At 37.2% G+C, this 15,390-nt stretch overlaps 2 protein-coding genes across 2 annotated transcripts; one reads left to right on the top strand and one right to left on the bottom strand.

Moving 5' to 3' along the window:
* Window positions 1-538: 538 nt before the first annotated feature.
* On the bottom strand, window positions 539-7,986 carry ppt1 (palmitoyl-protein thioesterase 1 (ceroid-lipofuscinosis, neuronal 1, infantile)). The gene is made up of 10 exons (XM_067612491.1): window positions 7,846-7,986; window positions 6,267-6,389; window positions 4,645-4,754; window positions 3,952-4,079; window positions 3,596-3,666; window positions 3,147-3,249; window positions 2,923-3,013; window positions 2,082-2,180; window positions 1,911-1,982; window positions 539-1,129 (listed from the first exon to the last, which is right to left on the bottom strand). The coding sequence occupies exons 2-10, from the start codon at window positions 6,379-6,381 to the stop codon at window positions 1,007-1,009; spliced, it is 912 nt and encodes a 303-aa protein (XP_067468592.1). The 5' UTR covers window positions 6,382-6,389; window positions 7,846-7,986; the 3' UTR covers window positions 539-1,006.
* A 290-nt stretch (window positions 7,987-8,276) lies between these two features.
* On the top strand, window positions 8,277-14,411 carry rragcb (Ras-related GTP binding Cb). The gene is made up of 7 exons (XM_067612490.1): window positions 8,277-8,456; window positions 9,798-10,001; window positions 10,097-10,296; window positions 11,350-11,464; window positions 11,561-11,703; window positions 11,808-11,956; window positions 13,113-14,411. Exons 1-7 carry the CDS (start codon window positions 8,277-8,279, stop codon window positions 13,268-13,270), a joined length of 1,149 nt encoding a protein of 382 aa, XP_067468591.1. The 3' UTR covers window positions 13,271-14,411.
* Window positions 14,412-15,390: the final 979 nt, after the last annotated feature.

Genomic DNA, 15,390 nt, shown 5'->3' with positions numbered 1-15,390 from the left:
GTGGATAATAATATATAAAAAGCATCTTAAGAGCACATAGATAGAAGTAAGTGTTTGTGTAACACCGCTGTCTATTTCACATCATGAAACTCTTCATCTAGATGATGTTGGAACAAAAGACACTTTAAAAAAAGAAAAATAATAATAAGGGGGGGAGGGACAAAATCATTCCACGTGCTTTCCCTTAAACCTACACATAGGACATTCCCGAGTATTAAAAATACATTCCACGTAAGGAGGCATGTAAGATAAAGTTGCGGTAAAGAGCAAAGAGATTTCAATCGATGGCGACTGGCTCCTGCTGTCGAGAAAGGAAAAAAAGAGACCAGAGGATGTTATCGAGTGATTGTTGCTGAACGCTTCACCTCAGTCTCTAGATTGGAAGTATAAGTTATAATCACCTGTATAGATCCGGATCATTACTGAATAGTCTTAAATATTAGCCCCCACCACCATCATCACCATCATCATCGTCTCTCCGCTCGTTTCTCTTTCGGTTAATCTGCAGCTCTCGTAGCTGTTGAAGCTCTTTGCTGAATTTTCTTTTATATTGTCTCTTTTCTTTTACCTCTTCTCTATTTTTTTTTTTTTTTGGGTCCAAAATCAGAATTCTGCTCATTAGTACTGGAGACATCATTAAAAATGTTGCAATAAAATGTATTTTGTTTGGGTGTTTTCTTTCTTTTTATTGGATTGAATGTACAAGTATGGGAGTTGTAGACAGATTTAGTATTTAACAGGTAAACATAAGAATTTATTTAAAAATTAAAAACATTTAAGAAAACCATTTGACCTCACCAGAACAGCTCACACTGGAAATAACAGTGACAGTCTTGTGTTAGTGGTAGTAAAGCAGTAGACCGTTACAGATTTAGCTGCTAAAAATTAACATCTTGGCAACAACATGCAACAAATGATCAGTGCAATAAGAAGGAATGATGTGCTTTCTGCATCCCTGCTCTGTTTTCTTTATTAAAGTCTCATTCATCGTCACCCATCAGCACTTCTAGCGTAAATAAGGCAGCAGGTTTGCGTCGAACCACTCTCTGGTGAACTGGAGGTGATCTCCGGGGGTTGAAAGGAAAGCCAGCTTTCCAGCCTTTTCCATCGCCGCCAGGCCCAAACGATCCTGCATTTAAACGCACACTTCAGTCATTACAATCTCTGACACATAACTATATAAAAGGCCGGTGTTTAAATATTGATTTAGACCTTTTTATCAGCTGTTAGGATTGAGATTAAAACCAACTTCACAACTGAAAAAAGGCACAAACTAAAAATAAGCTGCAGGCTAATTAAAACAGTTTGCATTCCGGGAATTTGCAGCAAGAAACTTTTTTTTCCCCCTAATTTATCTAAATCATTTATGACTTAGTGTTTTTGATATCACACCTATGACTCATAGAGCTGTAGCTGCAAAGTACTAAAATAACAGGATTATCTTTTCTCTAAAAAAAAAGTAGATAATCAACATGTTTGTTTCCTCAAAACAAAATCAGGAAAAAGGTGGTACTCCAGATCTAAGAAAAAAAAAGTAAATGACTCATTTTAGGGAATTTTTAGCAACTGAACTGACAAAACTGCTGACATGTTTCAGTGTGAAGCCTTGTCAGCTCATAGTTTTATACTCATTGTATGTTAGGAGAAAAAACCCCCAGTATTGTGTTTCAGATTGCCAAGAAAACTGAGGGAAAAAACACACACAGAGAACAAACTGTACTCTGTAGACTTTAACACATTATCATCATCGGACAATCCTGACATTAGAGTAACAATGAGACTTTATGAAAAAAAAAAGGATGCAAATGATTATGTGGGTGTTTAATAACCTCAGTCTGAAAATAATTACAATATTCTCTCTATGAGCTGTATTTTCCTCATAAGACAACAAAGATCATGAAGACTGTTACCTCTTTGTAGAGAACGCTCTCCTGCAGAGTTTCAGTCTCTTTGGCCTGGCCGGTTTTCAGGAATCCGAACCACTACGAGAAGAACAGAAGAATCAAAGAATTACTTTAATAAACACAGCGATTTTTATATTAGTACGGTCACCGTCAAAGCGTGCATGTGTTGTATGTTACCTCTGTATCAACAGGATCCACTACGGTGTCCTGCAGGAACTTGACCATGACGAACTTTTCCAGCAACTGAAGATTCTTCTTGTAAGTCTCATTTACAGCCTTTGAAACAGAAGAGAGTGGATTCAGACAATCCAATAAAATAACTTTACATGTCTTATCAACATAAATATATACCTAGAACCTAGAGGAAGTATACATGAGATGACTTCTCTTCTGGTTTTGACCAATGCTATTAGTAACTTATTCCCTTTATACATCAAAGGCCTTATTGTTTCCCATAATAGTACGCAGCTTGCACACAAGCGTGACCTCTCTCCTCGTGTCTGAGAGAACAATACTGAATTTTGCATTAATGCAAACTTTGCTTTTGTTTTCTGCAAGAAATTCAAATTTCATCCTGAACCCTGAAACAAGTAACAAAAAGGACCTTTATATATTTACATGAACTTTGTTTATGCAACTTTTCAAAATGTTGCTTTGCAGGAAAAAGAAAAGGGACAAAGGTAGATAGAAAAAAGCAAAGATAAATAAGTTGTGACCTACAAAGTAAAAGTTTTAAGATGCTTTTTTTAACAGATGTGCAGATTTGTTCTCTCTGAGACTTTGCAGGATGCTGTTCCAGAGTTGAGGAGCAGCAACAGCTAAATCCAGATCTTAAAACAACCAGGAGTTCCTGCTCTGAAGATATGAGGCTTCCCAAAGTAAAATGTTAAAAATCAACCCTAAAAGTGTCAGGAAGCCAGTGGAATGAATCTAAAACTGGTATAATTTATGATCTACGTTTTATTTTAGTTAAAAGAGCCTGATCTGCTTTTGTAAAGTCCTGCAGCCGCATACTGACCCTCTCCTGATTGATGTCAGCCAGGAAGAGACTGTGCTTCTTGTACAGGTCATCATTCAAGGGGTCGTGCCAGTACTGGGCCTGCACCAGGCTGATAACCACACGAACACAACATCCAGTCAGAACAACAGTCTACACACAGCGGTGATGATAGTCACACAATATCACAGCTGCCGAACACATCGACACCTCAGAGAGGCAGAGAGGAAGGAGAGACTACTCACTGTTTCTGAACCAGGTCGGAATAAGCTCCGCTGTTCAGAGCTTTGCGAATCATGTCGCAGATGTGGGAGCTTTCTCCGGGACACCTGGGCAGCCCGTACACACCTGAGGATCAACAAAGACGTGGTGAAGACTTCTGCCTGATGCTGCTGCCAGTGATTATTCATCATGAGGGACACTTGTTGAATCTTGTCAAGACAGTTTGTGATAATAATGATTTATATTCACACTTTGTTCCACAGCTTCAAAAAAAAGGTGCTGGAGTTATAAATAAATAAATCTAATGTAATCCAGTACAACAGTTCTGCCATTTCACAAAGCTTTAGCATCATATTTAAAAGTGTTCCTGTTATTTTGGCCACCATATGTAAGTTAATACATTATCTTTATGCCAGCTTCACTCAGGGAAGTGAGCTGAACTGGTGTCACGGTTTTTTCACAATGATGTCACCTTGGTGCTGGCCACCGATGGAGATGAGGGTTTTCATTGGTGGAGAGGGACAACGCTGGGCCACGGCCCTCCTGTGAAGAGAGGAACCAGGAAGAATCAAAACACGCTTCCTCATTCTTGTCAGGAAACAAAATACTTTGAACAGAAAACATGCCGCAGCCTGAGAGTGAAGTCCAAAGAGTCTCAAAGCTTTGTACTATTCTTCAAGTAATCTGTATTTTTAAAGCTTTTCTTCACTCTGCAGCAGAATCAGGACAAAACAAAAGGAGGACAAACTGCACAAACACAGTATCTGTCTGCTTTCTGTTAAATTCACATAACAAAACCCTTGTGTGTCCAGAACAGGAGTCACATACAGAAATTGCGCCCCCTGGGAGAAGCCCATCGCATTGTAGCCCCCCTTCAGCTTTGGGTCCTGAGCCAGCTGGCTGCACACCATGGACACCTGCTCGTTCACATCCATGAAAAACCCATTTTCTGTGTCCTGCAGAAAGAGAGACATGAAAAGTTTCTAAGCGTGACAGACAGATTAAAAAGAAGAGAACGAGCACAGTCCGAGAAAAGAAGAGCCGATGCGACAGATCAAAGCAAAAGCAACTGAGTCTTACTGCTTCGGTATGAATATCAACACTGAAAAATGATGTAGTGAAGCTGTAAAGGAGCCATTTTTCTGATGTAAGCACTGCAAATATCACAGAATAGGAATCCTTACATTTGGAGGTTTCAATCAAAGCTGCTGTATGGATGTTTGGTTTAAAGGATTAATATTTTATTGATCTGCCTGTATAGAAATTAAACATAGGCGCAAAAATGTTTTATCTAGGTTGAGAAACATTATAAAACAACATAAAATGTCACTTTATTTTTAGTTTTACTATATAAAAATACTAGAAAAAGTCAGAGGAAGTGGGTACATATCTTATTTTCCACAACATCTTTATCATTTTGGATTTAAGACATAATTAGAGATAAAGTTTTCTTCGAGAGACTTTTGACACTAGTGGGAAATGTGTCCACTTTAAAATAAGAGCTTTACAACGAGCCGATACCTCTATGACATTCTTCCCGATCATCAGTGAGAGCACATAAATGCCAGAAATATCCCCCTCGATCATCTTCTTTATCGCCCCCATGCTGAGTGGGTTGCAGCAGCTGTCACCTGGTGGACACATACAGAGTTGTATATTTTATATATATACACAGTAAATATAGTCTATGTTGGTTTAAATTACACCCACTACAGCACTCTGATCAGTTATTGCATCCAGTTATTGGAGTCATAAAACCCATGACTCCAATAAAATGGAAGTTGTGACATATTTGAATGAACCCTCTGAGAATAGATCAAACATATTTTATTCTGGTTATAATTCTTTCATCTTTCTTTTTATAGTATGAAGATCAAACAAGATCCATTTTGGGGATATTCTGATTCACTCTCACATATATTCATGTCAAAAACAAGGAGCTGGCTGGTTCACAGACATCTTCTACTTTTAAAGCACTGAGACATTTAGTGAGGCCTTCATGGCTTCGGTACCTTTAGAGAAGTAACTCTAGAGCTGTAACAATAAGTTGAACAATTTTAATTATTGAATCATCATTTTAGTAATTTTTTAAGCAAAATATTCACTGGTTGCTGTTCCTCAAATTTGAGGATTTGAAACTTGTCATACATGATATTAAACCAAGACATTTGAAGACGTCACCTTGGGCTTTAAGAGGTTATAAGGGGCATTTTTCACTATTTTCTGACATTTTATCAACAATTATCAAATTGATAATTAAAATAATTATAACTTGCAGCCTGATGTAACTCAGACATCATTATAGTTGAAAGAGAAGAGAAAGTGTTTGTTATTTTCACTTCTTCTAAACTGGATTTTCCAAGCCAGTGAGTAACATCAGTAACCCTTCAGTTAGAAACATGGTTCCCCAACTTTGAGGCTGCAGACCACACTCAGGTTGCATTAAAAGGTGGTGTGAGGTTTGTATCTCATTAATCTTATCATCTGTGTAAATGTTCTAGTTGCCAGGTGTTTGGTTTTTTTTGCTTCATTTTCATCAAAATGTAGGCAATAACATGGATTTATAGCCAATGTATTAACATGAGATTTATTATGCTCTCCTGCATTATAACTTGCTCTTTGCTCTTTGTTTCCTATCTCCTTACAGATTGTGACACAGAGAAGACAAATAAAAGTACAGTGTGTAGTACAGCAAATGTCATCATACTTATCAGTCATTACAAACTGTTTGTGGGCAGCCAAATGCACTCAAAATCTCTAGTTAGTAGATATCTCAAACTTCCCAAAGACGCTAAATGTGTATAAAATGATGCAGCTTGTATATTTCCATTTGATGAAATTTTACAGCCATAAAAACACAGAATCTTAGGTTTGGATATTTTTGAATATTTGGGTGTAAACATCATATAGTTTCCATGAAGAGCTGGAACAAGCTGACAAAGAATATATTTGTAAACCCGTCAGACAGAGAGGAACATGTTGATGTTTTCAACCCTTGAAGCTACTTGAGGGGAAAGAAAAGGGTGAAACTGTATGTTAAGGGGTTAAATAATTATTTATCAATTCATATCATTCATTTAAAACCTGTTTTGTGTTAATGATTGTATCCTTACACCATATGAATAAACGGCTAAAGCACTCACCCATCCCATGCCACAGCACCAGTGGTACGGTCCCATTGTTTGGGTCACGAGCTGGACTTGCAGCGACCAGCAGCACTGGACCAGCCAGGAGGAAATACAGGAGGGCCGCTGTCATCCTGGACGCTGACACAAGTAACACAAGGGCACGCAAACAAACTTAACTCTCAAAACAGAAGTTACAAAGTGCTTTAAGGGAAGAGGAAACGGGAAAGCCGGAGATAGAGGAGACAGGGAAGACAATGTAAAAAAAAAAAGCAATGATAAATAAGTCTGTAACCCACAAAGTAAAGTTAAGAAATAGAGAAAAAGGCAAAGAAAACAAATGAGTTTTTAGATGCCGTTTTAAAAAGATATGCACTGATTTGGTCTCTCTGAGAATTTGCAGGAGACGAGGAGCAACAACAGCAAAAGCCAAGTGAACTTTAGTTTTTTAGTCTCCCTTTTCTGAAGCTCCTCGGCACAACTCCTTTAAATACAGAGGTCATCTGATGCATTAAGTGTCAAAAGTTTAATTTTAAAAACAATCCTGAGTGTTAGGAATCTAAAACTTGTTTTTGGTGAAAAGTTATAGACCAGTTGGAGAAGATTCTCAGAGACAGGTAAACAAAGGATCACAGCAGTTGAGGTGTTACTAGGGCTGGGCGACATGGACAAAATCAAATATCACTATATTTTTTGACCAAATACCTCAATATCAATATTGCATCAATACTGTATTGATGATTATTGGTGCTTTCACAAAATATTTACACAATGAGACGTTGATAAATAATCATCAGTAATGTGGACATAATGACTATGCAATGACACTTATGCAATTTCATGATATTACAATATCCAAAATGTAAGAAGATATAGTCTCATATCACGATATCAATATAATATCAATATATTGCCCAATCAGGTGCCCAGGTGTGACATAATCAAAGCATGCAATACTTTTTTCAAACCTTTAGGCTGACATAGGAATCTAATTTTTGTTCTTTAGTTGGTTAAGGGAGGAATAAAGCAGTGATTTCACATGGAGCTCAAATTTTAAGTTGTGCACAAAAGTCACATCCAAGATTTTTTTTTTTACTGGATTTAACATTTTGGATCAATACAAATATTCTCTGAACAAATATGGAAATACTCAAGTAAAGTGCAGGTACCTTAAAAGGTACTTAGGTACTTTCCACCCCTGGTCACACTCACGTGGAGTCGGGGTCACATTTCAATCATGTGGGAACAGAAACTAAGGTGTGCATTTCCTGATATCTACATAGCTTTCACTTCTTGATAACTGCACCCAGACTACAACGCCAATAAAAAACACAGACATAACAGCGTATTGGCCCAGATATTATGGTGATAACAGATATTTCCTGTAACTCAAGGAATGATAGGGAAGTTAGCTCGAACAAGCTAAGTAGAACAGGCTTTACATCAAAGAAATCAATGACTCAACAGCTTTTTGATAAATGCAGCACCAGATATAAGCAATAAAGAGGTTCAAAATCACTAAAAATATTAAATAAAGTCTATGGTTTAAATGGAATAAGCCTAAACACTGTTATCTAATTTAAAAGACATTACTCACCGTCCGTGTTGTCTTCCTGTGTCCGTTTGTTGGACTGCTTGTCACATGACGATGTTTAGAAGGAGCAGCCAATCAGATTGAAGGGGCGGGACCAACAGCAAAAGGGGGCGGGAATGTCTAACCTGTGACTAGCCCTCTTACAGTCTATGGACTAACGTTAGCCAATTATGCCTCTTTCTTTTGGCTGAATTAATTAATTCTGTGCCAACATTATGGCAATTTAACCTGTAATTAACTTGTCTTTTAAATAACGCGTGGATACGTTAAAGTCTAATCTGGCATTTCAACGTTTGAACATCGCGCTTCAGCTGCTAGCTAGTTAGTTAGCTTGCCATGCTAGCTTGTTGTGAAAATTTAGCAACAACAACATTCCTGCTCGGATTATTTGTCCAGCTAAGAGAGCGACGAACTGGCAGAAAAGTAGCTACAGGATGTCTATTCAGTTTGAGGAACCTGCGTTAGCGGGGAGTTACGGTGTTGTGGGCTCGTTCCCTAAAAGTTTTGGTTACGGGGTGGAGGAGGCAGACATGGAAGAGAGCTCAGCATCAGCCGACAAACCGAGGATACTGCTGATGGGACTGAGGAGGAGCGGAAAGTCCTCCATCCAGAAGGTAAAGTACCACCTACCCTCAAACACACACAGCAGCAGCAAGTGACTAAGTACATTTACTCAAGTACAATGTTGAGGTCCTATTTCTATTTTACGCTGCTTTATATTTCCACTCCACTACATTTCAGAGGTAAATATTGCACTTTCTACTCCTACATGTATTTGACAGCTTTAGTTACTTTTCAGATGAAGATTTGACACAATGGATAATATATCAGCCTTTTTAAATAAAACACATTGTTAAAGATGAAACCAGCGGTTTCCAACCTTTTTGGCTTTTGACGTCTTACAAAAAGCAGTGTGTCGGGGTCATATTTCAGATGTCTATGAGTTGTTAACAGCTCCACCAATACATATATATATTAATATTTGACCAAAAATCAAAGATTAGAGAAAAAGTCCAAAAACTGAAAACAGATTTGTGTATCAGAACTTTGTTTTTTCTTCTTTACTCTCCCATTAATCATCTCATGACCTCTCAGACTTATCTGGTGACCCTTTGGACCCCTAGGTTGGGAACAACTGGACTAAACTAGCTAACTATATATGAAGTAGTTGAAACTAACTCCTCCAGCATCTACAACAGTTACATGCTGCTCTAACACTGATTGTTCAGTATTAATAATCTAATGATGTCATATATAATAATATATCGGTCAGAGGGACCAAACCACTACCTTTACTGCAATACTATAAGTACATTTTGTTGCTAATAGTATTTTTACATTGCTGTATTGGTACTTTTACTTAAGTAAAGGATCTGAGTACTTGTCCCACCACTGAACAGGACTGGACAATATTGGATGTGGAGATGCCAGTTTATTAGATACACCTGAGTGAAAATTATGCAGTTTACAGTGGTGGAAGAAGTATTCAGATCCTTTACTTAAGTGAAAATATCAATACAGCAATGTAGAAATACTCCATTACAAGTAAAAGTTCTGCATGAAAAATACTACTGAAGTAAAAGTACATAAGTATTATAAGCAAAATATATTCTATAATGTATCTAACTATAGTCTGAATAGCTTGTCCTTAGACTCTGAATTTACATAACAAAAAGCACCACAAAAAAGGAACCGTGTGGTGAAAACAATGGAGAAATCACCAGCAGAGTAGCAGGGGAGGAATCTGTCTTCCAGACTCGACAGATGTGAAATGTCATATTTACATGAGTAGTAGTGGTAGTAAAATTGCAATATGGAGTAACAAAAAAGACAATATCAAGTAAATAAAGTATATGAAGTAAATACTAAGCGTAATAAGCTAAAGAGTTTCATGCAGAATGTGTGTGTGTGGACTGACTTGACCAAAACAATAATCCTCGCCCACCTCTGCTCAGGTCGTATTCCACAAAATGTCACCTAACGAGACTCTCTTCCTCGAGAGCACCAATAAAATCTACAAGGACGACATCTCCAGCAGCTCCTTCGTCAACTTCCAGATCTGGGACTTTCCTGGCCAGGTGGACTTCTTCGATCCCACATTCGACAGCGAGATGATCTTCAAGGGAACCGGCGCCTTGATCTTCGTCATTGATGCTCAGGTATTTATCCATTCGTCAGTTTGAGCTGAAGCTTACATAGTAGCTTTGAAAGGCTTCCTGTGTGAGATGAATAAGTCTGTCTCTCCTGTTTTTAGGACGATTATGTGGAAGCTCTTGTACGGTTACATTTGACTGTATCGAGAGCCTACAAAGTGAATCCAGACATCAACTTTGAAGTGTTCATTCATAAAGTAGACGGCCTGTCCGACGATCACAAAATAGAAACACAAAGAGACATTCATCAGAGGGCCAACGATGACCTGGCAGATGCCAGCCTGGAGAAAGTTCACCTCAGGTGAGTCTCGTACTGAATGTTCACACAAGTTTGATACTTTTACAAGTTATAACAGGATTAGGAAACAGTAGCTGCAGATCGCTCCCAACATTTAAGGTCTTTCTTGTAGTTATTTGATGGATTGAAAAGATTAAATCACTGCCCAAATTTAATTCTGGTGTCTTGTGTCTGCAATAAAAAAATCATATCTGACCAGAGACGGAGAGTGAAAGCTCTGTCTGGACCTTTGTTTCTTTTAGCATTAATGCATCACAGTTATTAATGAATAAGAGTGAAAAGGTCCCACATTTTGTCTCACTTACTGCTGGTTTTATTACATATTTATTTGATACAATGTGGAGGAGAAGTACAAATTCAACAAAGTTCAAATAAACACAAGTCAAGTCACTTTATTTATAGAGCACATTTAAAAACAACACATGTTCACCAATGTGCTTTACAGAGACAATCAAATAAAAACACAGACATAACATTGAGGCGAAAAATAACAAGATAAAGAAATAAAAATTTGGACACAACAGCATTTCACAGAGAATAAATAAATACATGAAAACAGAGTGTGACTGATTGTGTCTTCAGTAAACGAGACAATGTGCAGGATTTTCTCACTTTTATTCAAGTTGTGCTGCTCTGTGACGCAGCTGTCACACATTCAGGTGTGCAGAGATATTGTCCATGATTGTGTATTGGACATTAAACAGATGAGTTTACATTTGGCTGCAATTTGAAGCAATCATAATGTTGAGTTTAAGTTGAAATGGTATTTAATGACTCATACATATAGCAGACGGCTCAAGGCAGGAGTTGTTTTCTTTACTTTTTTGTTACAAGCCTGTTTCAATGTTTAATGTCACAAATTTCACAAATTTAACAAACCGCTCAAACAGTTCATCACTGCAGAAAAGCTGGATTTATATCAGGGGTTTTTTTCCTCACGGCAGACAGACATGACATCACTTGTTTTTTAGCATTAGAGCAGACACTTAAGGCTTTTGCTCTAACTTGTTTGGTATGTTTTCGCAACATCTTATCTCTCCTACTTTCCCTCCTCAGCTTCTACTTGACCAGTATCTACGACCACTCCATATTCGAGGCCTTCAGTAAAGTCGTCCAGAAGCTCATCCCTCAGTTGCCGACTCTGGAGAACCTTTTGAACATTTTCATATCTGTACGTTGTTTCATATTTTTTGTTTTAGTCACATGATCTTTTGTGAAAAGGCTTAAAGTGTATCCGTTCTTGATCACACCCTGAATGTTTTTTCAGCATTCTGGGATTGAGAAAGCCTTCCTGTTTGATGTTGTCAGCAAGATTTACATCGCCACAGACAGCTCTCCTGTGGACATGCAGTCCTACGAACTCTGCTGTGATATGATAGATGTCGTCATTGACGTCTCCTGCATTTACGGGTGAGAATGATCTTTTATTTGTTTTAACCGTTGGCACCGATTGTACCCTTTTCTTTTTATACAGCGTTTAAAAGGTTACTTCTTTGTCTTCTTCTTCTCCGCAGGCTAATGGAGGATGGCAGCGGCTGTGCATATGACAAGGAGTCTTTGGCTATCATCAAGCTCAACAACACTACGGTGCTTTATTTGAAAGAGGTCACAAAGTTCCTCGCTCTCGTCTGCATCCTCCGAGAGGAGAGCTTTGAGAGGAAAGGTGTGCGGTTTAGATTTTATAAACACTTAAATTTGTATTATTAGACAGTGGTTTGATTATACAGGATGTGTGAAGCTGCCAACCCACAAGTCTGTCTGTTCAAAGGGAGGTTTAATCCCAAGGATGAATTTTAAGAACACATATTTTTCTCTCCGTTTAGGCGTTTTCTCCACACCAGGACTTTTTTTTCCCACAACCAAAAAAACATAACATTTGAAAACGGTCTCCAAGTGGATGAATCTGAAAACGTGGTCCGATATCAGACAGGAACTTAGCTTTTGGAAAAGGGTGACATAAGCCTGATCTGGGGTCTTTTTGGCAATATTGAGAAGACCACTTATCTTTTTTTTTTTTTTGCATCTAACTTTCTCTGAGGCCAAATATAGCAGATCACACAGCTCAGGTGTCGTTATTGACCTGTATTTATGTTTATTTTGCGATCACAACTTACTGCTCACTGTGATTAACTGGCAGCATTTAACACCTGCAATTCAATGACCATTTTAAAGCAGCTAGAAGCAGTTTTTAACTGGTTATGAAACAGTCTCAGTTTAATACTGATGCCTCTTTATAACCTACATAAACAAACAAGATCATCAGCAAGAAGATCAGCTATTTCTGTGTTGTTATTCTAAACGTCTGCCACCGGGTCAGATTCCCTGTGAAATCAGATGAAACGATTTACGGAACGCAGACCAGAAGAGCCGATATTTACATTACATGTAGCTTTGTGGCACAAGGGCGTACAAACACGTCACTAGAACGAGAGTTCAAAGTGACGTCTTCTTATGTCGTGATTCGTCCGACCAACAGATACCAAAACCCAAAGATATAAAACAAAGAAAAACATTAACATTTGAGACACTAAAACAATCATTTTTTGGCATTTATCCTTAAAAAAAACAATAAAGACAATTATTTGGTAATCAAAATAGTTGCTGATTAATTTTCTGTTGATCAATTTATTGATTAATCGACTAATTGTTGCAGCTGTGGTGAATAAATCAGTGTGGCCGCTTGTCTTTTCCACACATAAACAATGTTTTTACATCGTTTCTATACAGCTTGGTGTGTATCCTCTGCTATTGAGTGATTTCAAAGTTTTAGACTTGCTATTTTAGTTAAATGCTCTACTTACAATGTGTTCTGTTTGCAGGTTTGATAGAGTACAACTTCCACTGTTTCCGTAAAGCCATCCATGAAGTGTTTGAAGTCGGCACCTCGACACCGGGCGCCGTCCAGAACCCAGCGAGCTCATCCAGCAGCAGCCTGACGGGCTTAAAATACGCCGCACTGAACGGAAGCGCCGTTTAAAAAGAGGCGAAAAGACGACGCAAGTTTACTGTAATTCTTTTTTTTTTTGGTTTACCTGAAGTGCAGTGAGGGTGGAGAAATAATATGAAAGCACTTGAAAAAAAACACACGTTGCCTTTTTGTTTTGTGCAACTCAATGTGAATCAGTTTTGAGAAGCGCAGCTGCAGCCGATGAACTGAGCTCAGATAACAGACCTGAACTTGAACTGAGAGGTAAAAAAAAAAAAGAAAAGAAGAAGAAAAGATCGTCTTTATGAGCCTTTTGGTCTTAATCTGATCTACCTGCTTCTCTTTTTCTGGCTCATGTCAAGGAGAAGAAATAAATTAGTCAAGCTTGCGTGGATTTATACTCTTTACTTGTGACATATGCCAAAAAATAATATACGTACCATGATTTTTTTTTTGTTCCCACTTTCTGCACAATTATCAATATGTCAGCTGTGTTTACCTTCTTGGCCAGTTAATTCTGTGTACTCTGCAACATAAAAATATTTGTGAAAGAGTCATGTGGTACAAGTTTTAAGTGCTTTCTGTCAGACTTTAGCACAATGTAAACGCTCCATTGACCCAACTAGAAAACTGGGCTTGAAGCATGTTTCCACGTGTTTTATTGCACATTTCTACGACAGCACAAACTTCTTTCATGTTCCTGCTCATTTTATTTTGAAATATTGAGTGCCGTAAGTGGGTTTAATCCCTTGATATGAGGAAAAAAAAGAAAAAAAAAGAAAAGTCCTGTGGAGCGCAGTGTTTGTTCTTCGGTATGTTTTCTGTTGATAATGACTCATGCGACCAGCGCTCTGCTCAGGATCTCCACAGACCAGAACTGTGCCAGCTCCACCATTAGAGCCTCGGGTTGATTAACAGAGGAGGCGACAGCGTTTTTTTTCAGTCTTAATGGAGTTTGGAATAACTGATGATGCTTTCTCACTCGGCCGACGTGCCACGCCTGCTGACAGCTGACTTTTTGTAGCTTGATGAACATTTCGGCCAAATTTACAACAAACACAGATTCTGTTTGTAGCAGTTTTGCTTTTCTGGATGACTTGAGTTGGAACCTGATTAATATTTCAGAGGCCATGAGGATTTGTTTTTATTATTGTACATAATACTTTAATAAAATAAGTTTCTATTTTGCTGAGTCGAGCTTAATTGTGTGGAATAGAAGCTCATTTCTGCCACTTTTTAATCATGATTATGAGAAACTGTCTCATGACGAAATTCATACAAACATGACTTGGTATCATAATTTTGACAATGTTACTTAATCATAGAAATACAAAGTTAGAAATCCACCATCTACTTTTTCAACTGTTTTCCTAGAAATTATGATACATTATCATAATTATAGTTTTCAGAAACTCATGATTATAATTCTGATGAAGTTAAGTATAATTATGACTTTATAAGACATTTAGAAATCCATGTTTTTTCATCATAATTATGATGTTAATTATGAGAAACTCACTTTTGTGGAACCTTCTCATAATTAACTACTATAATATAACTATAATTATCAGATACTCATATTATGAGGCAGTAGTGAATGGAAGTTAAAAATCCACTTTTCATTATGAAGTGTTTTACACTTTTTGTTGTGTTTTTAACAATTGAAACTTTGACACTACATGAGAGGTCACGGTGTTATAAATTATAAGAAACACTCATAATTCTAATTATGAGAAACTTGTAATGTAATTATGAAATTTACATATGAAATGAAAATATGAGAAATTATGTGACTCAGTAATAAAAAAGGAATTAAAATTTTTTTTTCATGATATAATTATGTGGAAATTTCCCTTTAATTATGAGATGCAAAATTAAAGAAAATTGATTTGTAATCATGAGTTATAAAAATCAACCATTTCATTATGAAGTGTTTTCATAATTATGAAATTCATGTTTTCGAGAAATCTCTGTATTATACGTATTATCTCATAATGTTGAGAATATTTCTTATAATTATAACATACAAAGTCATAATTATGAGGCAGTATTAATACCAACTTAGTGTAAAAATCCACCATTTACCTTTTGGGGTTTTTTTTGTTTTTCGTCCTAATTACAACATGTCACAATTATGAGAAACTCAAAATTAAAATTTGGAGAAAATTTCT

This window comes from Thunnus thynnus, chromosome 15, assembly GCF_963924715.1.
Source record: "Thunnus thynnus chromosome 15, fThuThy2.1, whole genome shotgun sequence".
NCBI lineage: Eukaryota > Metazoa > Chordata > Actinopteri > Scombriformes > Scombridae > Thunnus > Thunnus thynnus.
This window is presented reverse-complemented; position numbering and strand designations above follow the sequence as displayed.